The following is a 27,439-nucleotide window of genomic DNA, read 5'->3' on the forward strand; positions in this document are numbered from 1 at the left end:
GACAAAGGTGTAATACAATGATGGGCCATTCAATCTTAAGATGGATAAAAAAGGAAATTGGGCATGAGATGGTGAGTGAAAAGATGATAGAGTAAATAGATAGGTGCCTCAGAGTTCAAAGAATTGATGAAGATGTATAGGTATTAAGAGGCTATTACAGGTATTAAGTGGGAGTTATACTTCCATTGATGCCATTTTATCTTGTCTCCAAATCTCTCAAGAACAACAGATAAACAAAAAGGCCAGAAAGAAGCCAAGACAGTTTAAGCATTATTCCTGTTTACAGGCCTGTGAATTGAGGAAATTTAACATGAGCCACCACTCTCTGTCAATATGTAAGAAAAATAATTCCTGGGAGCCTTCTCTATTTTAGCATCTCCTTTAACTTCCCCCATCTTTTTCACCGTCTTCACTACCCTTAGAAACTCCTACCATTCTTATTGTGGTCTTTCTCAAACTGTGTGTGTGTGTGTGTGTGTGTGTGTGTGTGTGTGTGTGTGTGTGTGTGTGTGTGTGTGTGTGTGTGTTTAAACCTCTTTCATGTAATTACTAGTTGGTGAGGGTCTTTGTCTTGTTAAATTAAGCTTATAGTTTTTCACCATGCACCTTGTACCTAGAAGTTAATTGTGGTGTAACCAGCTTCTAAAACTGGTTATTTACCTAAAAAAAGGTGAGAGTTACCTGTGTATATACATCCCTTACTAGATTATATACTCATTTAGAGGGCTTTCATTTTATTCATAGTTTTATCCCCAGCTCCCTTCATGATGCCTGATAATTTAATAGGTTGGGATATTTGTTGACTAAATGAATAATATATTATTACAGTAACTCTTCACTTTCCTAGAGGTTACTTTTCATATCACTTGCCTCTTTGAATTACCTCTGAGAACTAGGAAGGAAGCAATTCCACTTTTAAGAGTCTTCTCAAGAGGGGCGCCTGGGTGGCTCAGTCAGTTAAGCTGAACCTTAGCTCAGGTCATGATCTCAGGGTCCTGGAATCGAGCCCTGGGCTGCACCCCCTGATCAGCAGGGGAGTCTGCTTCTCTCTCTCCCTCTGTCCCTCCCCACCATCCATGCTTGCTCTCTCAAATAAATAAATAAAATCTAAAAAAAAAAAATCTTCCCAAGAAAAAGAAAGTACACATCCACATATAGATATGTTTATAGCAGCATTCATTATTCATAATAGCCTAGAACTGGAAACAGTTCAAATGTCCAGCAATTGATGAATAAATGAACAAAATGTGGTATATCCATTTAATGGGATACTGTTCCGCAATTAAAGGGAACACACTACTGATATATGTTGTAGTATCAATGAACTCCAAAAACATTTAGGTTAAGTGAAAAAAGCCAGATGGAAAAAGCTACATATTGTATGATTCTATTTTGTAAGACATGTCTAGAAAAAGATTTGTTGAGACAGTAGATCAGTAGCACTTGGTGCTGGGGTTAGTGGGGCTAAGAGTGAGGTTAACTAAGTAGGCACAAGGGAACTTTTTGCAATAATGGAAATCTAAAGTAATAAGGTTGGTGGTTGTACAACTCTAAATTTGCACAAATTATTTAATTGTTCATTTATCATGGATGAGTTTTATGGTAGGTAAATTGTAGCACAATAAAGCTAGGAAAACAAATAATTTTGAGCAGCTAGAAGTGGTATTTTAGAAATAATGAAGTTTATTCAGAAATAAGCTTTTTTGGTTCTCACTGTGTCAAGCTTGTTGAGTTTACTTAGGCAAAATTGTAACAAGTTTATTTTCTAAAGCACTGTACATTAAAGGTACTCTCATCAGGAGCAAATGATAATTGACAGGAAGAGAAATAGAAACTTTAAGAAGTAAAAAGTATAGCCAGCAAGGACTGTTTAATGTTGGCTTATTACCTTGTATATGTCAGTAGCACCTGAGGCCATCTTGACATGAATAGCTTGGTATAATTATTGATTACAGTGATGACATCTAATCAGTAAGAAAAGCTTGATTTATTTCTGTGTCCCCAGGTTATGAAAGCAAGGTAATCACATATTAGAAAAATTTATAAAAATTAATTAATTAAAATTGAATGCAAAGGAACTAGCTTCATTAATATTTTTATTCACATTGGGAAATGATGCCATTATATGAAGTAAATTATATTATTAACACAGTGTGCTGTCTTTTATATAAACCTGTTATGTCTGACCAACCACACTATACTAGGACCTGTAATTAGTGATTTTTCTAGTACTAATGATAAAATTACAGTAGTTTCATCAGTTTGCATTAATTTGACCATCTTGTAACCAGAAATCTTAAACTTTCAGTATTTTTTCTGATGCAGGTTAATGCACTGAGGTGGTAAAATAGAGATTGTTTTAATTTACCTATTGCTACATAACAGACCACCCCAAATTTTACTGAGCTTAAAACAACAACTTGTTTTTTATCATTCTGTGGGTAGACAGGGCAGTTCTTGTGCTTGTCTCACCAGCCTTACATCACAGCTGCATTTAGCAGGTGGGTTGGCTGGGGGATGGGCCTAGCTGGGCTTAACAAGATGCTGAGTTTCTTCTTTCCACATGATATGATATCTGAGGCTTCTTCACCCATGGCACCTAAGGGCAGTGTATATTGAAGAGGTGTTTTGAGCTTTCAAATTTGATTGACCTGTATTGGCAGTTTACCCTTTTATGGTCTATTTTTGTATCTGGAAAGTGAGTATAAAAATATACCTGGATTGGGAAATATAAAAAAGTTCTGGAGATAGATGGGAGTGATGGCTCCACAACTATGTTAGTATATATTTTTTTAAGATTTTATTCATTTAGAGAGAGAGAGCAAGTGCGGGGAGTGGGCAGGATAAAGTGGGAAGGATTAGTTATTTACTTTCCCTAAAATTTATTTACTCTTTGCTCAGAAAAATGCATTTCTGAAATATTGACTATCAGAATCATTTTGTAGATGATGAAAGGAGAATACTACAAAATCCTATGAACCTTTTAAGAAATGTGTATTCTTTGTGTGAATTTGGATTTTCAGATAATCTTAAGAGATTTGCTTATATTGGATAGAATATGTCATTCTCTTTAGATATTTCACATTTCCTTCTTTTATGCTTTCTTTTTTATTGTTATGTTAATCACCATATATTACATCATTAGTTTTTGATGTAGTGTTCCATGATTCATTGTTTGTGCATAACACCCAGTGCTCCATGCAGAACGTGCCCTCTTTAATACCCATCACCAGGCTAACCTATCCCCCTGCCCTCCTCCCCTCTAGAACCCTCAGTTTGTTTTTCAGAGTCCATCGTCTCTCATGGTTCGTCTCCCTCTTTTATGCTTTCTTATCCTGGGAAGACATAATGAAATATTTTGCCCAACTTTGGGGATTTGTTCAAGGGATTAAATCACCGTTCTGTGTTAGGATATGTAAACTCATTTGAGACAAGAGTTGATGCCTGATACAGCATTCATTTACAATCAGCAGTGCAGTTTGAAAATTGACTTAATGATTTTTATGTTGAGAATGTTGAGGATAAGTAATTGATTGATTGCTCATCTATGTGCTAGTGTTCTCAGTGCTGGAGATGCAGCAGAGAATGATACAGATGTCCTTGTTCTCATGGATTCAAGTTCAAGTTGAGATTTTATTTTTTATTTATTATTTTTTTAAAAGATTTTATTTATTTATTTGACAGAGAGAGACAAGCAAGAGAGGGAACACAAGCAGGGGGAGTGGGAGAGGGAGAAGCAGGCTTCCCTCAGAGCAAGGAGCCCGATGCGAGGTTCGATCCCAGGACTCTGGGATGATGACCTGAGCCAAAGGCAGACACTTAATGACTGAGCCACCCAGGCACCCCTCAAGTTGAGATTTTAGACAACAAACATTAACAGAAATACATACATACTTTGATTTGGAGATAAGTGGTAGGAAGAAATAAAAAGCAGGATAAGGAGTTAGAGAGTAATGAGGAAGGAGACTATTTTAGAGAAGAATGCCTAACAATGGCTTCTCTAAAGAGAAATGTGGGAGTGAGCTATGCAAAGAAGTGGCGAAGAGCATCCCAGACTTGAGAAAGAGCGAGTGCAAAGGCTCTGAAGTAGAACCAAGCTTGGTGAATTTGATTAACTGAGCAGGAAGACCGGTATGACAGCTTACAGAGTGAGGCTAGAGGAGTATGAAAGGAGATGAGGTCTTAAAGATAGGTGTCCTATTTAAATTTTATTCTGAGGCACTGGTAGGGACTTTGTATTTTAAAGTATAATGGGAAACCACTGGAATTTTTTAAAAGAGTTTTATTTTGAAATAATATTAGACTTAAAAAATTTGCAGAGCTAGTGCAGAGAGTTCCTGTATACTCTTTATCCAGTATTAATATCTTGCATAACCATTATTGGAATCTGTTTTTTGTGGTAGTGTGTTACTTTAAAATTCTGACTCTCCTGCTTCTTTGTGGAGAAGACTGAAGAGGCAAGAGATGAAGTATGGAGTCCAGTTTGGAGGCTAGTGTAGTGATCTAGATGAGAGTTGATGAGGCTGATAGCTGACAGTTCAAGAGGTTTATCCAGATAGCTTCTTGGGACTTGTATTTTTAAAAGCCTGGTTTAGAATATCATACTAAGAAAATACACAAAAGCTTTCCCTGAGACCAAACTTCTGTACTTGGATTTTTTTTAAAGATTTATTTATTTATTTGAGAGAGAAAGAATGAGACAGAGAGAGAGATCATGAAGAGGGGAAGGGTCAGAGGGAGAAGCAGACTCCCTGCTGAGCAGGGATCCTGATGTGGGACTTGATCCTGGGACTCCAGGATCATGACCTGAGCCTAAGGCAGTCGCTTAACCAACTGAGCCACCCAGGCGCCCTGTGCTTGGTTGTTTTTTAAGAGGAACAAACTACTAGCATAATTTAGACCAAGAAAAATATTGTGCATAAGCAACTTTGTTAATGAAAGAAGGTAATAATTGAAATAGGTGAATAAAGAACTATAGCCACATTTCTTTGTGTTGAAAATCAGTGAGTCTGTCTTAGGCATTGGTTCCTTATTGTAAGTTGCCGTAATTTTTCTTTGAAAGAATGAAAACTAGTAAATACTACATTTCATCAATTTTTTAGATACTTACTTTGTATGGAAAATGCTTCTTAATTTGACAAAGATTAATTAACAAGATTTTTCATTGCAAAGATACAGTCTTGTTTTATGATCTGCATGGCTACTCTTTATCTTGTTCATTTTCAGTTTTTACATATTTTACTTTAATGTTAAGAATAATGATTCATAGTTTGAAATTTTAATGAAAGCATTGTACAGATATTTTGCTAATGTATATAGTTAATCTGTGTATCTGTGATATGCTTTTGAAAGTATTAATGAATAGAATGAATTCTTGTCAGAATTGTACTTTTCTAATGTTCTGTTCTGTAACATCAAACAATTTATTACTAATTTATGTTCTTAAACTATTCCCTGCTTTTTGTTTGCTGTAAAACAATGAGGTGATGACTTAAGAAAACTTTGTTTTGGAAGTTGAACCTAAAATTAAGTACCTTTTAGTAGTATCTACTCTCCTTCACTTTAAGAACTAAATGGTAACATTTTTTGTGGTTGAATTCTGAAAGTTGTAGACACTTTTGTTCTTTGTTATAATTGAACTCTTTAATGCATAGCTTTATGGAATTCATTTTCATTAAATAGGGAACATAATTGAGATGATTGAGTGAGATACTTGTAGGATATTTGGAACAGTATCTGGCAAGGAGTGCATGCTCACTTAATACTAACTCTTATTAGAAGTACTATAAGTAGTATTGGGATTATTTAAAATAGCCTTATTTTTGCCTGTTTGGAAGAAGTGGTCTGTGAACCTCCTTTGTTACTTACCTAATATTTAATGGGTAGTTTCTGGGTGTCAGGTACTATCAGATGTTCTTATGTACATTATTTTGGCTCATGATGAGGGTATTAGGCTCTGAGAGGTGAAGTCATTTAGTCATGGTTGTGCAGTAAGAAGTAGGCTTTCTAACAAAACTACCCAAATCTGTCATCTGTCATTGACATATAAAGACCTTTTAATTTGTCAGAATCACTCCTCTGTTAGATGTTTATATTGGATACTTTCTTATATACAGAGCTGTATGATACGGGTTGTGGAGATTGAAGAAATGAGTTTTGTACGCTGTCTTACAGTGTTGGAGATAGCTGTGATACAAGGTAGAAAATGATATTATTAGAAATTATACACATTTAGAGGATGGAGATGTTTGCATTCAGGGAAGAGGTTTAATCAGGGATTTTTTTTTAAGATTTTATTTATTTATTTATTTATTTATTAGAGAGAGAGAAAGAGTGAGTGCGAGTGGCAGAGGGAGAGAATCTGGAGCAACCTCTGCCTTGAGTGTGGAGCCCGTCGTGGGGCTCGATCCCACATGACCTGAACCTAAATCAAGAGTTGGACGTTTAACTGACTGAGCCACCCAGGTGCCCCCAGGGATGGTTCCTTGAAAATAGGTTAACATTTCAACTAAGTGATTTGGGAGTAGTGGGATTTGGACATCTCAGTAGAGGAAACAATAATGAAAACATGAGCTATGTATAGAAAATAGTGAATAGTTTGTTTTGGCTACTGTGTGTGAATGAATGTAGGGGAAATTTTATATTGGAAAGGTAAATTAAATTGAGGATCAAGTTGTGTAGGGCCTTGAAAACTTGATGTTTTGAATTCAGACATTCATTAGTTGAGTGAATTTCTTTTAGTCATTGTAGAAGCTGGTTACATATGGTTTGGGGAAATAAAATTGAATGAGAAATTTAGACCACAATGAGATTTTATTATTAAAAAGGGAAATTGATGGGCATGGAGAATGGTAGAAAGAACACTTTATTAGGAGTAAGGAAATGAGATTTCCAGTCCTGACCTGCCATGAAGGAGTTACGTAACTTTGGAACAGTTCTTTTACTTTCTGTGTGCATTAGGTTCTCAATATGTAAAATGAGGTTTGTATAAAAGATCATTAAAGCCATAATGAGATGGTGACTGTCTTTTTTTGTCCAAACTAGGATGCTGAAAGAGGTACTATTAATAATTAAGCCCAGTAGCAACTGAATTATATTCTTGCTTATCTTAATGAGTCTTTCACCTATCATGTTTCAAAACTCAAATTTAAAGTACTGAAAAGCAAGAAAAAGGACTAAGACATTAATCATAAATGTTTAATGTTGAACATGGTAAAGGTAGAATAATCTGAGGAAATAGAACCTTTTAAACATTATTTTTAATTGAAGTATAGTTAACACACAGTGTTACATTAGTTTCAGGGTGTATGACATAGCGATTCTAGAAGTTTATATGTTAATACTGTGCTTACCACAAGGGTAGCTACCATCTGTCACCATACAGTGCTATTACAACACCATGGCTTATATGCCATCACCGGAAGCATGTGCCTCCCACTCCTCTTCACCCATTTTGACCATCTGCCACACCCTGGAAATAGAATCACTTTTAAATAAGTATCTGCTTGATGTTATGAGTGGTAATGATTTGATTAAAAATGTGCATATGAACATGGAATTGTTTTGAAACAGATATATTCTTCAAAATAAAGTCAGTTACTATTGTAGATAAAGCTAAAAACATTACACATCACTGTAAGTATACACTTTAATATGTCTGGTATTTAGAGGAAGTAATGAGGTACTTCATTTACACATGTTTTCTAGACAGAATTCTTTAAATGTCTTCAGGGACTGAAGTCTTTAGGGTAGTTTACCCTGTATTAGCTGGGTCTACCAGACTGCTGTCCTTGCAGTTTTAAATAGTCTTTTTTTTTTTTTAAAGATTTTATTTATTTATTTGAGAGAGAGAATGAGATAGAGAGAGAGAGCATGAGAGGGGGGAGGGTCAGAGGGAGGAGCAGACTCCCTGCTGAGCAGGGAGCCCGATGCGGGACTCGATCCCGGGACTCCAGGATCCTGACCTGAGCCGAAGGCAGTCGCTTAACCAATTGAGCCACCCAGGCACCCTTAAATAGTCTTGTTACAGTTTTGTTTTGTTTTTTTTCTTTTTAATCTTCCCTTGATGTTATACTCACTGCTCTAAATTTTCTGACTTATCATAATGGTGTTCAGTACAGTTCTGTAGAGAGGCATCTTCCCCCCCAACCTTCCTGTATAAGTAAGAATTGTGTGAAAGCTTCAAAATTGTGTGGATTTGGTAGCAAGTTTGTTATTTCAGGCCACTTTCCTGTATTTTCTAGTTTTCTCATATTCTAGATAAGTGCTTCTCAGACATTTAATGTAGATTCAGATCACCTGGGTATTTTACTAGATCTGGTATGGGCCTGAGAATCTGCTATTCTAATAAGCTCCTAAATGATGTGGAGTTGCTGTTCTGTAGACTACACTCAGTATCAAAAGTTCTGGAAAGTTTATTGGAATTCTGTCAGTCTTATGATACACAGGGCATTAAATATGGCTGGATTCTTTTGGAACTTATATTGATAGTTTTAAAAAGAAAACTTAGGACTTTTGTAAATCTAATAATACAGTTGATTGAATAATATTTATCTTTTGTATTCACATTTCCCTCTTTCATGTTTACCAGTGTCTTAACCCTAGTTTTGCTTCTTTCTCATTTCTTTTTTTTGTTGTTGTGGTTTTTTGCTTTTGTTTAATGTATTATTGTGTTTTGTGGATCTGGTCAGGGAACCGTTACTGTATTTTATGTTTGTATCTACATTTTATTTTGCATGCGTAACGTGGCTTTGCCTGGATGTTCTTTTTGGTAAGTTCCAAATTTATAAAGCATATTGTTTTTTGTAGTGTAAGTTACAGTGTTTTTCATCTTTTTTTCCTCTCACTTCTAGTAATGTGATCATGCTCATGAGTTGTTTTTAAAGAGTTCATTTGATTTTTTTTCTAACATTTTCCAACTTTCCTTAATAGTAGTGCAGTTTGATACTAATCTGCTTTGATTGGTTTTATAGCCTCACACTGTCAGTTGCTGATCACTGTTAGCAGTTGCTCTCTCAAGTATTTTGGTTTTTTAAAAAAGCCTTAATCATCTAAAGATATTGTTCTAAGAGCTTGTGCTTCCATATAGCAATCATAAAAGAAGATAGTTTGTAGTAAAATTAAATATCTTTGTTCTGAATTAACAATGCATTCTAAATTTGTTTTTACAGCAACAGCTTGCACAGCTACAGAAAGAAAAATCAGAGATTCTGAAAAATCTGGCATTATACTACTTCACATTTGTAGATGTTATGGAATTTAAGGTAATGTATTTTAATATGTAAAATTTAACATACAGTGATGTTTGTTAATTGTATAAATTTCTTTATCACTTGTAGATAATAAAATTTGAATTCTTCTAGAACTAAGATTTAAATTTGTGTATGTTTTCTAAATTTAGTATTATTTATATAGATAAAAGATTAAAATAAACTTTATTTTCAGGACCATGTTTGTGAATTGCTGAATACTATTGATGTTTGCCAAGTCTTCTTTGATATTGTAAGTATTATTTTCAGAAAAATTTCTGATTCTTTTCTGATTTTCTAATAGAACTAAGGGGACTGAATATTTTTCTTCAGAAAAAAATTACGTGACTAGTGTGTGAAATTTCAGCATTGTTACATTGGCTTATTTCGTAGCACTTTTTTAAGGTAAGGAGTTACCATATATTCCCTATTTTTACTTGTTTGTCACTGGGTATAAGTCTTGTACATATTGGGAAATAGTAGTTAATTTTAGTATTTTATTTTAGAAGGCCCAATTAAAAAAAGTTAAGTGAATAATATTTTTCTCTGTGAAAGACATACTTGATGGAATCTTTCTTAGGTAAGACAATTTCTAGATACAGGAAGTCAAAGTGAAAAATGTCTCTATTGACAATTTACTTACTCAGTGAATTTTATTACTTATTTAATATTTTTTTCTTGCTTAGGCTCTATTGACAATTCACTTGTTCATTGAATTTTATTACTTATTTAATAGTCTTTTTTCTTGCTTAGGCTCCATATTCCTTCTTATTCTGGTTTTGTTTATCCTTTTAAACTGTCATCAGTTAAGGCAATAACACACTTTTTTTCATCCATAAAATTGTGTCACCAACACAAAACTGTTACCTATGACTTCCAAATTTTAGGTATGTTTTTGGTTGAAGGAATTAGAATCTTAGAAATGGGGATAAAATAAATAACTATAGAAAATTACTGGTTTTCATTAGCTGCCATGAAGATTTGTGTGTGTGTGTTTAAAACTTTGCAAAATAAGTTCAACTTGATTTTTGTTTTCTAGACTGTAAACTTTGATTTAACAAAGAATTACTTAGATTTGATCATAACCTATACAACGCTAATGATACTGCTGTCTCGAATTGAAGAAAGGAAGGCAATCATTGGATTATACAACTATGCTCATGAAATGACCCATGGAGCAAGGTAGACCTGCATTATACAGATCTTTGTGAAATTCTCAGTTTGATGGCTAACACCTCACTGAAATTTGATATGTCTGTTTTAAGTGACCGAGAATACCCACGCCTTGGTCAGATGATTGTGGATTATGAAAACCCTTTAAAGAAGATGATGGAAGAATTTGTACCCCACAGCAAGGTAAGACCTGGTTTTTAGATGCAGTAGCAGCCCTGTGTTGGGCTCCATGCTGAGCCCACGTGGTGCTTGCTTAAGATTCTCTTTCCCCCTCACTCTTGCATGCTCTCTAAAAAAAATTAAATAAATAGGCATATGAGAAGGCATAAGGGTGAATAGTTAGAGTGATAAACTTCTACAAAAAACATTATAATGGGATATGAATAATAGCTATGTATGGTTTTATCCAGTTGTGAACCAGAGAACTCATTAGTTAGATTCCAAATAGTATTTGGAGACTCAGGGATCATTCATTATAGTTTTTAGATTCGGTATAGGGTATAGAGGTAGTGAAATTTAGTATTTGAGAATGTCTACTCTGATACCAGACTACCTGGGTTCTAATCCCAACTCTGCCAATTACTAAGTATGTAATATTGGGCAAGTTACTTAACCAACTTCATAGTATTTCAGTTTTCTTATCTGTAAAAATGGAATAATAGTACCTACCGCATATGGTTGTTAGGATGATTAAATGAGTTACTTCATAAAAAGTATTTGGATACATAGTATTTGATACATTTTATTTTTTTCTTTTCTTTTTCTTTGTTCTCCCCCCTACTTGATACATTTTCGCTATATTATTAGTAAAGCCTCTTAGTGAGAAAAAATAAAGGTTTTGTGAAAATAATTTGGAATGTCTATCTTTTACAATATATTAAAAAAATAGTTCTTAATGAAACAGTTTTGTTCAAAGGAGTCTTGCCATATGGCTTCTCTGCAGTAGGCTGATTCAAATGTTCCTAAGCACATCAAGAAAATGTGTAGGTATCTCATACATCCTCATTATAGATAAGGAAATTGAGGGCTTGAGAAGTGACACAATTAGTCATTTGGCAGTAATAGTGGCAAAGCCAGAGCTAAAGCCCAAGATTTCAGAATATTGGTTCATTCTCGTTGAATGGTGAGAGTTAGACATTTTAATAATACACTATTTTGTATAAATCTGTTAATGCCAAGAATTTTCCTTCAGTTTTCTTACTCCTGTGAAAATTCTGAGGATGCATTTACAGAAGATGTGTTTGCAGTTTAATTTTTTGCAAAGCTGTATTATCCCACAAATTTATATAGGTTTAATGTTTTGAAGTTAGTTGGATCTTTAGTTAGAAAGACGCCAGTGGATGGCATCATTTTTGAAGTAAAAATCAGCATTGTAGATGGAAGTGTCAGGATTCCTCAGAGTGCTGAGCATATAGTCATCTGTCTCTGATTTTGGTAGTGCTTTTTCCTCACTTAGAACTGTCTTCCCTACTCCTCCCTTGTTTTCTCTTTGGATCCGTTTCTGACTTTCTGCCAGTCATGGATGACCTTGTTTTTATTTTTATTTACCCACTTCAAATTTGTTTCTTTCCCCACCTAGGTGATGAAAATTTCCTTAAAGGCTGTTGGATCTCTTTTTAAGTTCTCCATAATCATTCGCATATACTAGACTATTAAATTGCTTGAGGAGATTTGTCCATTTGGATTAGACTATTTCCTAATCATGATTTTTCTGATGTTCCATGATATCCCAGTTTTTTTTTAAAGTCTTTCTTTCTTTGTTTTTTTCTTTGTTTCTTTGTTTCTTTCTTTCTCTCAAGTGTGAATGAGGGGAGGGGCAGAGGGAGAGAGAAAATCTCAAGCAGACTCTGCGCTGAGTGCGGAGCCCAACAGAGGCCTTATCCCACGGCCCTGAGATCGTGATCTGAGCTGAAATCAAGTCAGATTCTTAACTGACTGAGCCACCTAGGTGCCCCAGTAGCTCATGTTTTGGTGGAAAGTCTATCCTATATTTGCTAGGATTTGTTAAAATTAATTTAATTTAAAAATATATTCATAATCACTTGGTAGAGTATAATAAAAATACAGGTTTCTGGGATCTCTTCCCAGAGGGTCTGGTTCACTAAGTTTTAGGTAGAACCTTGCTTTCTGTTTTCTGAACAAATCCCATGGTAGCAGTCAGATTAAAGAATCACTCTTGGGGGCGCCTGGGTGGCTCAGGTGGTTAAGTGTCTGCCTTCAGCTCAGGTTGATCCCAGGGTCCTGGGATTGAGCCCTGCATCAGGCTCCCTGCTCAGCGGGGAGCCTGCTTCTCCTTTTCTCTCTGCCATTCCCCACCTTGTGCTCTCTGGCTCTATCTCTCTGTCAAATAAATAAATAAAATCTTAAAAAAAAATCATTCTCGTACAGAAATTTTAGGAAGCAGAGATGAGTACCAAAGCCCATTTAAAAGCAAACAAGAAGCAGATGAGAAGAAACATTAAATACCTTGATGATAAAGCTGTAATTAACAGACCAAATGGCAAATAGAAGTTAAGTAATTTATTAAGATAGAGTACATTTTTTTATAAGGCATTCTTTGGAGAAATACAAAATATGTTGAGTTCTATTAACACTTAATCATATAACCCTAACATTCTGTTATTTCAGTGAGAACTGTCAGAGTACAAAAGAATGACACTAGGCTTCCTACCTGTTTTGAAATAAAGATCCCAAGATTGCCAAACATTTTAACTTCCAAGGATGTAACGTGATTTCCTGAGCTAAGCTCTTGCCCAGGAATGCAGAATCTATGTTGCTTTTATGAAATTAAAAAAAAAAAACTTGAGATAGCCAGACCCACCTCAGATATTGTATGGAGCATAGTTGTAATTAGGTTTTGCTGTTTTAGGATGATACATGTAGAAACACACAGCAGTTATAGCTAAAATTTAAATGGAAAAAGAAAAAAAATTTTATTCCTCAACTTCCTTTTTTCCTATTTTAATTAGTCTCTTTCAGATGCACTGATTTCTCTTCAGATGGTATATCCTCGAAGGAATCTTTCAGCTGACCAGTGGAGAAATGCCCAACTATTGAGTCTCATCAGTGCACCTAGTACAATGCTTAATCCTGCACAGTCTGACACTGTATGGTTCTATTTTTCCCTTTTTGAATGAAAATAGTAAAGTTGATTTTTTAAAAATACCAGTTAGGCAGTGTTGTTGCAGTTTTTCTTCTAATTAGTATTAGCCTGTCAGTGAAATTTATTGTAAAATTCTCAGTAAGTTATACTGTTGAGTTTATTTCTAAATTCTGATGCTGAGTTAATACAAACAGTGTAAGTATTTTCTTTTAAAATTTAAATGTTTGTTTTCTGTTATAATAGAAAATTTGGAAAATGCAGAAAATTTTAAAGAAGAAAACAAAAATCACCTCAATCTTCACCGACTAGAGAAAATCATTATTATATTCTTTCACACAGTGGACCCTTGAACAACACAGGTTTGAACTGTGCAGGTCCACTTACACCTGGATTGTTTTTGTAAATGTATTTTCTCTTCCTTAAGATTTTCTTAATAACATTTTCTTTTTTCTAGCTTAATTTAGTATAAGAGTATGTTATATAATATGTATAACATACAAAATATGTATTAATTGACTTTATGTCATTGATAAGGCTTCTGGTTAATAGGCTATTAGCAGTTAAGTTTTTAAGAGTCAGAAGTTTTTAGTGACTTTTCAACTACACGGGGAGAGGGGGTTGGCAGTCCTTACCCTCATGTTGTTCAAGGGTCGACTGTATTTTCAGTCTTTTCTCTGTGTGTATGAACATAAATGTTCTATATATGGAGAATATATACACATAATTACTGATTTGGGTGAGACAGTGAGCATTCATGTACATAAGTCGTTTTTAACTTGATTAAAATATTATCCTTTGGAATATTGCAAACTCTGAAATAGACTTGGTATATTTGGAATATACTTTTGGAAGTTTATCATTTACCAGATTGAAGACAATTTGGCAAAATACTGTTTTAAGGGAGGTTTCAGGGAGTGTAAATGTGAAAGGGGCCCAGCTCTCATTTTCCTTTATGGACTGCACATTTAAGTATAAATTATAAAACTTTTATCCAACTTTTCAAATACGTCATGGTGGTATTTGAGTCATGAATTGAATAGTAAGAATTTTTAGGAGAAAGAGAAAGAGAGTGACTCAGTACAGGATTTGTTTTTTAGAATTTCTTTTAATCACAAATTTGTATCTTCTCTTTTTAAGATGCCTTGTGAATATCTCTCTTTGGATGCAATGGAAAAATGGATTATCTGTAAGTAAAATTAGTTTTGTAATTACCTCTCAGGTTTTAAGTTTTAGAGAAAAATAATGGGTAACATGGATTACTTCTGTGCTAAGCACTGTGTTAATAAGCCTTCTCCGTCCCTTATCTCATTCAGTTCTCATACTGACCCTGTCAGGATAGATAGTCTGTTTTGAAGATAAGGAATCTAAAGCTTACTCCACATAGCTAATAAGTGACAAAGACCAAATAAGAACCCAGGCTAATGCCAGGGCTCATGGTACGTTATATTGCCTCTCAATGTAGCTGTCAAAACTACATTTTTGTTTTGTTTTTAATGATTTTTAAAAATACTGTGTTTATTCAGCTAAGGTTTTTGATTTTGCTTTACTTCAGTATGTGGTTGACAGTTCAGTATACATGGAGGATGAAATTAGTAGTTGTGCTCCTGAAAAGTTCACAAATTATAGGGGAAATAGACATAGTGACCCACAGATACAATAAAGAATGAGAATTGCTATAATACAATTACTTCTACAACCCCGAAGTCCAGTGGCATAGGGGAATAATTTTGAGCAGTTTTTTTTTTTTTTTTACTTCGTCTAGTTCTTTTATCTTGATTTATTAACTAGTAGGTAGTATTTGTTGACTTTTTCTTATAGTATGTCTCAAACTACAGTGCCTTCAGTTTTCTTTTTTTAAATTTTTTGGATTGATACTTACATAAAATACGGATTACTAAACTACTGACAGCTAAAAGTGAATTACTAGAGTTACCAGAAATGAAGTAATAAAGACAGAAAGTAAAAGCCTACATTTTTAATTATTAGATTCAGTTTAGTCTAACAATTAGATTATTACTAGGTTTCTACTCATAAATGTCAAATTTTTGTAAAAGTTTCTAAGTACTCTCTTTCTTTACTTAATCTCATTATGCCCTGGCACTTTGAATAGCACTGTTACTAGTATGAAAGAGAGCTTATACTCCCTATCCTTAGCATTTTTTTTTAAAGATTTTATTTATTTATTTATTCATTCATTCCTTCATTTAGAGTCTGCACACATGCAAGTGGGTGAGTGGGGGGCAGAGAGAGAGAGAGAGAGAGAATCTCAAGCAGATGGGCTGAGCATGGAGCCTGTCTCAAGGCTTGATCTCAGGACCCTGAGATAATGACCTGAGCCAAAATCAAGAGTTGGATGCTTAACTGACTGAACCCATCCAGGTGCCCCTCCTTAGCCATTTTTATTAATTATATTTTTTACATTGATTAGTTTTGTGATACTTATATTTTCTATAATGATAGTTAAGATTTTAATCCTTTCTCTTAGTTGACTCAAAACACAGCTTTCAAATTATTGATTTTGCTGAAATATATTGTGATCCTTGATTGTTCATGTTTATGGAAGTTTGGCTGTAGAACAGAGGTGATTATTAGAATTAGGTGGCATGGGTGACATCTAGAGTTAATAGCACTAGTTCCCCCAGTCTGTACAGAAAAGCTGATTATAGGGCTTTGTATGATGAGCAGGGAAGTGGGTCAGAAGGCAGGCTACCCTAATTGGGGATACAGGGACATAGAGAAGGCAGACAGATGTGGAATGACCACACTTGCCAAAGTAAGGAAGGTGATGTACTCTGAGTTTTGCTGCTTTCATGTAATTGAGCCTTGAGTAGAGTTAACAGAGGTTAAGAATTACCTTAAACTCTGTACTTATCTTTTTTTTTTTAAAGATTTTATTTATTTATTCATAAGAGAGGCAGAGGGAGAAGCAGGCTCCCCGCTGAGCAGGGAGCCCGATGCGGGACTTGATCCCAGGACCCTGGGATCATGACCTGAGCTGAAGGCAGACGCTTAACGACTGAGCCACCCAGGCGCTATACAGCCACCCATACTATACTCATAGTAGGACTTTTCTGTAGAAGGTGGTCTACTTTCTTTAGCACTTTGCTTTAGATTAGTTCAAAGTGTGGTCCCTGGGTCAGCAGCATCACCTAGGAACTTGTTAGATACACAGAACCTTGATCTCCACCTTAGACCTGCTGAATTAGACTATGAATGGATCCTAGCAATCTGATTTAAAAAATCATAAGCCTTCCCGGTTGCTCTGATGCAAGCTAAAGTTTAAGGATCATGGGTCTAGGTTATAGTCTGGGGCCAAGAGTTATTGAGAGTCTGGAATGTTGAAGACCCAGCTATTTGCAATGCAATTATAAAATAACTTATCCTGATATTCTTTTCAGGGTCTATTCTTGCTATATTGGTTGGACTCAGAGGACTCCTTGGGAAAGATCTCTTTTCATCTCTGGAGTTTTGGGTTACTAATTCCTGTCCGTTTTTATTATTTTTTATTTATTTTATTTTATTTTATTTATTTGAGAGAGAGAATGAGAGAGAGAGAGCAGGAGAGGGAAAAGGGTCAGAGAGAGAAGCAGACTCCCTGCTGAGCAGGGAGCCCGATGTGGGACTCGATCCCGGGACTCCAGGATCATGACCTGAGCCAAAGGCAGTTGCCTAACCAACTGAGCCACCCAGGCGCCCTCCAGTCCGTTTTTAAATTGATAGTTGAGTTCTACCTACTTTCTATCTTAAAAGATTTTCTCTAACTTTCTTGTCTAGTATTGGTTTTTTTATCTTGTTCTCCAGCATTTTTGTGGCTTAAATTTTTTTCTGTCCTTTTAATGGGACGTTGGTGAGGAAAGGAGGGTAATGTGTGATTTAATAAACCATCCTAATCTTGGGCAATTGAATTTAAATTACATTACCTTTTTTGAGTCTATCATAAACAAATGGATATACTAAATTCAAAGGTAATCCATATCTTAAAAAAATAAAACATATGGTAACCCATAATATAACTGCTAATATTTTTAGAGAAACCTTTTATTGTCAGCAGCAATTTTGTGAATCGAAGTATTCAACAAGGTATAAGACACTAAGTGAAATCTCTTTTTACTCAGGGGTTTAGGGTAAAAAGTCATTATATAAGGCAAGAATCTTTTACAATTTCTCTTGAGGATTCTTTAAATTTCTGTACATGTATTCTGTTTCTTTGCTTGTGTACCAGATTGTATAATTGGCTTGTGTTTAGGGGTCCTGTTGCATTAAAAATACTTTAATGTGTTTCAGGAAATTTAAGAAAGTTAAATACACTTCTGTACATATGACTCCACAATATATGCCTACTTAACTTAAAAAGTTAACTTGTGTAGTGGCCCTGTTTTGTTTTTTTTTCCTCAAAGATTTTAATTTATTTGACAGAGAGAGAGATAGCGAGAGAGGGAACACAAGCAGGCGGAGTGGGAGAGGGAGAAGCAGGCTTCCCGCGGAGCAGGGAGCCCGATGTGGGGCTCAATCCCAGGACCCTAGAATCATGACCTGAGCTGAAGTCAGGTGCTTAATGACTGAGCCACCCAGGCACCCCAGTAGTGGCCCTGTTAAAAGAAGGTTGAGCTAAGAATAAAAAGATAAATGGCAAATTGTATATTAATGATTCAGGAGTTTAGAGGTGGGAGTGACTACTGAGAATCCTAGGGAAATTTCACAGGAAATAGGATTGGTTTTTAACTGGCCCATTACAGTACCTTGTGTATAGAAGGCACTGAGTAAATGTTGAATGAATGACAGATGAAGTTTTGTGGCCTAGTATACAGGGCTAGAGAGGGCATCCACAAACATATATATGATTATACATTTGTGTAAGATTTCCAAAGTAGATAACAAAAGATGAAAGGTCTGAATTCATATACTAGAGAGCAGCATAATATATTGAAAGAATCTTAGGCTTTAAGGGTAAATACTTGAGGCTAACTCTAGCTCTAACATGTTAATGGTATAACTTTAGGTAAGTCATTGAACCTTCATTTCTTCAACTGTAAAAGAGAAGGATACCATCTGTTTTATCTACTCCACAGAATTATGTGAGATAATATACGTGAAAACTTATTTGGTAAAGTGTGCATTGCTATGAAAATGCAAGATGCTATTACATTTCTTCTGGTGATTTAGAAAGGTAGATTAGTCTTTTCAGTTATTTTAACAGTTGTAATGATTACTGTATTATGTGTTAATTAGTAACTTCTGATCTTTGGCTTAAAATATAAAGATTTTTGAAAATGTCTTTTACTCATTTATTAAAATGACTTCTTACACAACCCAGAAGCAGCATTTCTTTTTCTCATAGTGATTATATTTCTGAAAATTTTGTAAGCTACTTTGTAACTGAAAGAATTTAATTTTGGAATACTTTTATATTTGTATTTATTTATGTTTTTTTAAAGTTGGCTTCATTTTGTGCCATGGGATTCTAAATACTGATGCAACAGCATTGAACCTTTGGAAGCTAGCTCTTCAAAGTAGCTCTTGCCTCTCTCTCTTCCGGGATGAAGTTTTCCACATTCACAAAGCTGCAGAAGACTTATTTGTAAACATACGAGGGTATGACATTTTCATTTATCTTGTCTTTTTTTGGAGAAGGGTAGTGAGTGGATTATCTTTATTGAAGTTTGTTGATAGAGAAGGGTCATGTCATGCAAGAAGATATCACCTGTATTATCTTACTGGCCATAGTAAGTTGTTTTTAACAGTCATCCTGATATGGTAGTATTCATATTTTTTATAGGTAACTTCATAGAGTAAAGTATCTAGTGTTTCTGCCCTTTCAAAAATTGTATTCTATGATAAAGATGTGTCCTCTTTTGTAAATCATCATATGGATTTAGACATAAGTATTGCTAAAAGTACCATATACATTTTAGAGTTTTGACATTTTTGTAAGTGCTATTTAAAAGTATGTGAATCAATCAAAAGCTCTTTAAATTAGTTATAACAATTACAGAAGTCAGACCGCTGCACATAAGAAATCATGTTTCCTTATAATAAGGTGTTCCAAGTGACTCATGTATATTCATTCCCTGTAAAGCAAGCGGTTCATACAAATTTGTTTCCTTGAAATTTTTAATGCCTGCATTTCTTTCCACATGAGGTTCTATAGACAGTATATAAAACAGGTTGAACTCAGACTTGGTAGCAATTTTGAAATCTTTTGAAATTAGGAGCATCTAAAATATTCTGGGGCTCCCCTGTACCTGAAAATGTTGAATAATTATGTTTGGCTTCTTAGCTTCAGATAGAAATGAAGTTTACCTACATTTATTTCATATCCAATTTAGAAATGTCTTGATGAAATTGAGATGAAGCATCTGTTAGTTATTAAAAGATAAAGATCTGTTTAACCTACCAACTTAAGCCTCAAATTTTAGTATGTGTAAGAATTACAAGTTCCTGGACATCATCCCTAACTTGTATTTCCTATATCTGTACCTTGAAGAGGCTAAAGGAATCTGCCCTCTTTTCCCTAGTGATTTTTGAAGTAAAATTTACAGACAGAAAAATGCATAAATTTTAGGTGTCTACAACTTTGTATATGAATACTCTAGGTGATCACCTAGTCAAGATACAGAACATTTCCATTATTCCCAGAAAATTGATTTGTGCCCCTTTTGGTCAGTACTGCCACCTCTGATCTCCCACTTCCCAGGCCCTTGATCAGGTGACCACTGTTCTGATTTCTGTCACCGTGGGTGTTTCTGACATTCTCATATGTAGTTTCTCAGTCATAAAATGAGGTCTGGTGCCCTATGTACTTTCCAGCTCTTATTTGGCTTTTATTTTAGATGGTGGAGTACCTGGAAATATCCTATGTCATATGGGATACTTTCTAATTGATTTTCATTTTCTAGTTGATTCAGATTGAGAATCATGAAACTTGTATTTTGTTTTAGCATATTGATAGCTTCTCTGTGGAATCATATTTAAATATATGTAAGCATTTAGAACCAGGTAGTCTATATATTGAGCGAATTTATGCATGGTACACATAAGCTTAATGACACCATGAGACCGATTGTCTTAATGTTAACACTTTTCTTTTTTTTGGTTATGCTTTTCTAACGATAAATTTACCATTTAAGAATCTTCATATTTGAAGTTGAGAAGTCTTAATTTTTATTAAATTATGAGTGATCAATTTAAAATATGACTTCCAGTAGTTACACATCAGATCGTTAAGTATGAAAGCTTATTAATTATAAAGGACAGTGATTACAGAATTAATGTATTTTGGACATTTGCTCAAAGAACACATAAATCTTAGAGTATTTAATATAGAAGTTGGAGTTCTTAGTATAACTGGTTTTAGTCAGATTGTCAGGAAGATAGTTTTAACATTTTAGAAATTTTGAGTTTTTGTATGTAGTATTTATGAAAATAATGTATTTATTATAAGCATTTATTTTTCAAATGTTACCTTTAAACTTTTGATGTTGGTGTCCTGTTTCTTTTAAAGTAGTCAATATGCTTTCCTGCCCCAGTTTTTACTACCACAAAACCCCTATCTGCAAACATTCACTAGTGTTGCTCAATAGTGTATGTTCTTTCAGAATTTTTTTTTTATGAGATAGCTTAAAAATCAGAAGTAATAGCTTTGTTATTACTTTAGATTTTGGGAAACCACTATTAATTACATTGGAAGTATAATTTTAATGACTCCATGGGGGCTTAATGAAGTGTATTTGATCAAGATCTACATAGTGAGCTTTAATTTTTTTGTGAGATTTAATATAATATGAGATATATTTTTCTAAGAAGACTTTACTGGGTACTGTAAGGTACCAGGAAAGGAGGTGCGTGGATTTCTTACATGCATTTTTAGTTTGAGGGCCAGTTTTTCTTGCCGCTAATAGTAATTTTTAATTGACTTTTAGTGTTTGGCTAATTTGTTTAGACTGTTACCGATGAAATTAAGATTAACATGGTTCTAAATTTTTTTTTCCACGTAGCTATAATAAGCGTATTAATGACATAAGAGAATGCAAAGAGGCAGCTGTGTCACATGCGTAAGTAGTTCTGTCTTTTATGTGGAACTTAAAATCAAAAAGAATTTCTTAAAGAATAATTTTGTTGAAGTGATTGCAGGTTAACGTGTGCCAGATGTGATAGAAGTGAGAGACTTTAAATCAATGAAAAATAAGCAAATATCCTCAGTATCTGCTAAGCTTCAAGTTAGTGTAGACAGATCTTAAATATTTTTGAAGTGTTGATAAAAGTGCTCTAAGGAAGTACCATACAAAGGTCTTTTATTTTAGGTATCATTCAAGTCTTTTACCATTACTATGCTTTTGTGCCAATACTTTCCAAGTTGTGATGATTTTTGTACTATTTCATGAAAATTTGACATATCTTCACACTCTCCTAAATAGTATTTATTTTTCAAAGTATGCCTTTCCTGAATTGTAGTAAATATTATATATTAGTAAGTATATAGAATAACTTAAAAGTTAGTATATTTAAGATCTTTGAACAACTTTTCAATTTTATCATGAATTATAAATAATTTGATATTTCAGCTTAATTGTTACAGGTGGTATACTTGTGTAGAATATTTTCTCTACTGAGCTTAGGTAGAAGTAATATTATTTGATCCATCTGTATTTCTATAAGCAAGAGAGAAGATAATGCACCATTGCCATTGATGAAAATATAAAACGGCAAGTTTTAGAATTTAGGTTTAGGCTATGGAATGGGTGTTGGGACTTTTTTAAACCATCTTTATTCATTGCTGTCAGTGCTGTATCATTTCCTCATGCATATTTTTTCGCCCTAATGAAATGCTTATATTATTAAAAGTTATTTTCTAGTATAAATAACATACTTTGGAATGTGTTAGAAGTCCTTTCTTGACATACAGAAATACAAATGATTATCACTTCTTCATTGGATAGACCCTGTTGTAAGCATATATATGGTGTCATAGCTATCTTTTATGAAACTTTTAAAGGTAAGGCATTTTCCCCCCTTTATTTGTTATATAAAGTAATCATAAGTGGTGAGCAGTAGTAATTTTTCATAGGAATTCCTCATTCCCGTAATCCAGGCTTAGTACTTTATAGACATTTTCTCTCTATATTTACAACACCATAGGCACCTGTAGCAACTCTGTGTAGTAAAATAGTCCCCTTTGGCCCCTTTCTTCTTAGAAATTGCACAGGATGACTTTATTATTGTCAGATAAAAAAGAGCTTATCATTGGAATTAACCTAACATTGTAAAAGTACTGTGTATCAGCCATTATGAAAGATGTATCTTTTGAGGCAGGTATCATCATCCCTGTTTTATAGATAAGAGGCTAAAACTAGGAGAGGTGAAACCTAAGGTCACTAGGCAGAGGTTGGATTTTAATCAGAGTCTTCTAAAACTAATCTGTGTCCCGACCAAATTTCTGGTATTCTATATCCCTTACACTTGTTTTTTTGGCCTATATATATATATTGTGTGTGAGGGGAGGTGGTGATGGTGGTGGTGCCATTTTTTGTACCTATCAAAATCTTAAAACCTAAAATTGGGACTGTATATTTTGCATAGTGTGAGAAGTTGGAATACTTAAAACATTCTGTGATTTTTTTTCCATGTTAATATGTGAGAGTAATTCTTCTTAAAAATTTGCATTTCATTTAAAAAATACCTAGTAATGAATGTTTATAATTATCTTTTCCTTTCCTCATCTTTGTTTTTGAACAAGAGTGCCAAGTGATCTCATCCTAATGTCTTTCTTGTATATAGCTCTTGTTTAGTCAGTCTTACATATTTAATAGGAATGTACTTAATAAACTGGATATGGATTATCAGATATTTATTAACGTGTTCATTGATTTTTTTGTGGGGGTGACAGAAATGTATATACATAGTAGAACATTGCTTGCTTTCAAGGATTTCGCAGTCTAGTTTATAAAGTGCTAAACTAAATGGTATTAAAGTTGCAGAAATTATTTAGAAATGGACATCTGGATATTGGGAACTGCTTTTTGAAGGATTGGTCTTGAAGTTTGGGTAGCATTTTGATAGGTGGAGAGTAACAGAATAAACATGGTTATAAAAACAGCATAAAGACAAGGATAAAGGTAAGATTGGAAAGTCGTTTAATGACGTGACATACCATAGAAGATATTTGTAGGGACTTCTTTCTAAAAAAACTTTGGAAATTGACCTGAAATGATGTTATTTAATTGCCAATAACAATTTTAGTGGAAACATAAATTATAATGATGTCTTTCCCTGTAGTGGTTCAATGCACAGAGAAAGACGCAAATTTTTAAGGTCTGCACTGAAAGAATTGGCTACTGTCCTCTCTGATCAACCGGGCTTGCTAGGTCCGAAGGTAATTGATTTAATTCTTGCTTTAACTACAGCTGTGCCATATTAAAATGAAAACTTCTGTGTGAAATTTTACTAAAATTTGATTTAATTTCTGATTTAATTTCTTAACGATAGGTGTGGCATATTAAAATTAAAAAAATACTTTCTATGGGAAATTGTACTAAAGTTTGAAATTTTACTAAAATTTTGTTTTAGTATTGGGAATGGGAAATTGTACTAAAGTTTGAAATTTTACTAAAACATATTTAACTGAGAATGAGTTTACTTACTTGACACTCATACATCACACCTTCCTCCATTTTTCTCACTTCTTACTTACACGTGTACCTTTTTTGATACTATCTCCAAGTTTTCTTTTGTGTTTTCATTTTTGTCTTTTGAACTTGATTCTATCAGTTCTTGCCGGTGACCTTTCACTTAGAGAAAGATTATGAATAGGTTTTACTTATAATCTTGGCATGAGAATAAGCAATGTTGTTTATTTTTTTTCATTAGGCACTTTTTGTTTTTATGGCACTATCGTTTGCCCGTGATGAAATTATCTGGCTACTTCGTCATGCAGATAACATGCCAAAGAAGAGTGCAGATGACTTTATAGACAAGTAAGTTAGCAACATTTAGAAAGTTATTTTTTATTATTTTGATGTATGAGATGTGGAACTTGGGAACTTGGAGTAAATTATTTTGAAAGACCTTTTTAAGGGCTTTGCATATTTCATAATAAAGGAATATTTGTAATATATCATTAGATGATACGAATTAGAATGCAGAGTCTACTTTAGCTTAATATTAGGGCTTTTAGTGTTTCTTTCTAATACTCTAGGTGGTCATAAATTCTTCCTTGTTTTCTTGCTATAACAGGTGGTATTTCCTTTGGAATTCATTTTTTAAGATGATTTACTACACAAAAATTTAAATAAGAATCCTTATGAAGTAGAGTTGCAACCAAGTGTGTGATTTGAAATGTCTTTCTATCATTTTAGTCCACAGTTTTTGAATAGGAGTTAGATAAATGAAGCAGAGAAATCTTAGTCTTATTTTATTAAGACTTATTTTATTAAGACTACAGAGAAGGCTTATTCCTAATCCTTTAATCTTCTTTCGTTTGTGATTTTTTTTGTAATGATGTAATTTATGAGATACCCTAATTTTATTTTCATTTTGGGTTTTCCTTTATCAGCTTTTTTAGTCATAGCTGTTTCGCTGTTCTTTTATTTTTGTTTTCTATCATGGAAATATCTTTAGAAAGTAATTGACATAAAATGATATTTAGCAGTGCTTTTTCTAAGGAAAAAAACTTCTTGTAGTAATACCAAAGGCATTTTATATTTTCCTTGATAATGATGAATTTATTTTTTGAAATACTTTTCTTGAATTTTTTAAAAAGGCACATTGCTGAATTAATATTTTACATGGAAGAGCTTAGAGCACATGTAAGGAAATACGGACCTGTAATGCAGAGGTATTATGTGCAGTACCTTTCTGGCTTTGATGCTGTTGTTCTCAATGAACTTGTGCAGGTAAAAACTGTATCATGCTATTCTCTCTGTTGTTCCTTCCTTCCCTCCTTTCTAGTAACTGATTTGTTTGCTCAGTATAATCTAGTGCCAAGTGGTGGAGATACTAGTATAAGTAAGTCATTGTCATATCTTGTCAAGGGGATCATCATCTAGAGGGGAGAAAACACTTAGTTGTAGTTGAGTGTAATAGTTGTTATGCTTAATTATGTACACAGTTCAGAGTGAATGCAGGGAATAGTTCTTTATTTTGGGGGTGGAGATATACAGACCAAATTATAGAGGGCCTTGCAAAGAGGAGGATAGCCATAAATCAGATTTAACCAAGTTTTAGAGGAGGAAAATTAGAAGATAAATCTTTTGGCAAAGTATGTTAGAAGGTGACCAGATTTTTTTAAAAAAATTCATCTAGATGTCCTAATTTGATTAAATGTCCTGATTTTGTTTTCAATTTGGATTTTCCTCTGCTGATTTTTAGTCTTACTTTTTTTTGGTTTCTATAATTTCTTTACTCAGTCTTTTTCATCTTAATATAAATTTATCTTTATTCCAAATAAGCTAACTGTAAGGAAAATGTTTTTTTTTTGCTTCATTTTATAAAATCAAGATATCTAAAGACTACTAGTAAACTAACATACAAAGAACAGCATGCATTCTCTATATTTTAAAACTACTGGTTTTCCAGAGGAGTAACCATACTTTGATATCCTGTTTTTTTTCAAACCTACCTAAAAAATGCGAATAAGAAAATAAAAAATTGTTCATGTAATTGTTTACCTTGAATTATATGTACACCTCATAGGTTACTATCCCGAACTGGTGTATTTTTTCCTTTATCCACTAGATGGAGCTCAGATGCTTTCTGTCTAGAATGCCCTTTAAAAATGGGAATAGAAGAGCTGATTTTATCCCTAAAATGTTATTACTTTGCTGTACTTTTATTTAAATAGTTACTACTTACCAGATAAACCAGAGGCTTTTGTGCTGTCACAATTTAAAAAATAAACCAGACTCCTGGTTTCATGTCATTTCGAAACTTGCTGTGGCTGGTTAGATATTAATTAATAAATGTTGTAGATTTATGTTACATTATATTAAAATTTTTAAGTCATTCCATCTCTTGTAGTGTCTTTTACATCAGTTGTATTTTAACAATACTAGGAAAATTAAAGTTTTATTTGTTTTTCTGGAATTACAATATTAGTAGCAGTAATACTAATATTAATTTTCAGATTTATTGATAGTACATTTTACTACGTCTATGCACAATTCTATGAGGTTGGGTATAGTTACCATATGTTGAAGAAAAAAGAATTTACATAACTTGCTCAGTATCCTAGAGTTCATGAGTAATACAGCCAGTATTTGAGTGCAGGCTTTAACTCCAGTGCCCGAGCTGTTTATACCCTCTTCTGTTGTAAAGTACATGCCTGGTGTTTTTAACCATTTACTAGGATTTAAATTTAGAACTAAGATTAACCTTTTAATATAGTTCATTGTAATAGGTGTTAAATTTTTTTATTGAGGTGAAATATACATAACATATAATTCTCTATGCTAACCATTTTTAAGTGTACAGTGTAATGAAATTATGTTCACATTGCTGTGTAGGTTTTAAAAATTATGCTATTTGTGAGCTAAGCATCCACTTTTTTAAAAAATATCTTATTTAGCAACAACTTCAGATGTAGTTTTTAAGGTATTCAGTTTTTTAGCTGACTTAGGAATATTTTGGTCCTAATTTTGTTGAAATATAATTTACACAAAATAAAAGTCACCTGTTTTCAGTGTACTGTTTGAATTTTGACAACTGTACATCCATGTCACTACCACTATAGTCAAGACATAGAAAGTTTCTGACACTTAAAAGTTTTCTTTTCTTTCTTTTTTTTTTTTTTAAAGATTTTATTTATTTTATTTGACAGCTAGAGACACAGCGAGAGAGGGAACACAAGCAGGGGGAGTGGGAGAGGGAGAAACAGACTTCCTGCTGAGCAGGGAGCCCGATACAGGGCTCGATCCCAGGACCC

General features: G+C 33.7%; 1 protein-coding gene across 1 annotated transcript in view; it reads left to right on the forward strand.

Moving 5' to 3' along the window:
- NCKAP1 (NCK associated protein 1) overlaps positions 1–27,439 on the forward strand; it is a 98,144-nt gene that overhangs the window by 24,182 nt on the left and 46,523 nt on the right. Inside the window, exons 3-13 of the mRNA XM_028125509.2 lie at positions 9,171–9,263; positions 9,445–9,501; positions 10,288–10,430; positions 10,514–10,604; positions 13,391–13,528; positions 14,662–14,710; positions 18,960–19,116; positions 21,519–21,575; positions 23,797–23,893; positions 24,388–24,494; positions 25,280–25,412. Of these exons, the coding sequence (XP_027981310.1) occupies positions 9,171–9,263; positions 9,445–9,501; positions 10,288–10,430; positions 10,514–10,604; positions 13,391–13,528; positions 14,662–14,710; positions 18,960–19,116; positions 21,519–21,575; positions 23,797–23,893; positions 24,388–24,494; positions 25,280–25,412 (1,122 nt within the window). The remainder of the gene's footprint in view (positions 1–9,170; positions 9,264–9,444; positions 9,502–10,287; positions 10,431–10,513; positions 10,605–13,390; positions 13,529–14,661; positions 14,711–18,959; positions 19,117–21,518; positions 21,576–23,796; positions 23,894–24,387; positions 24,495–25,279; positions 25,413–27,439) is intronic.

Source organism: Eumetopias jubatus, unplaced genomic scaffold (assembly GCF_037043125.1).
Source record: "Eumetopias jubatus isolate StellerSeaLion01/CBP00866 unplaced genomic scaffold, mEumJub1_p1.0 scaffold_3, whole genome shotgun sequence".
Classification (NCBI taxonomy): Eukaryota; Metazoa; Chordata; class Mammalia; order Carnivora; family Otariidae; genus Eumetopias; species Eumetopias jubatus.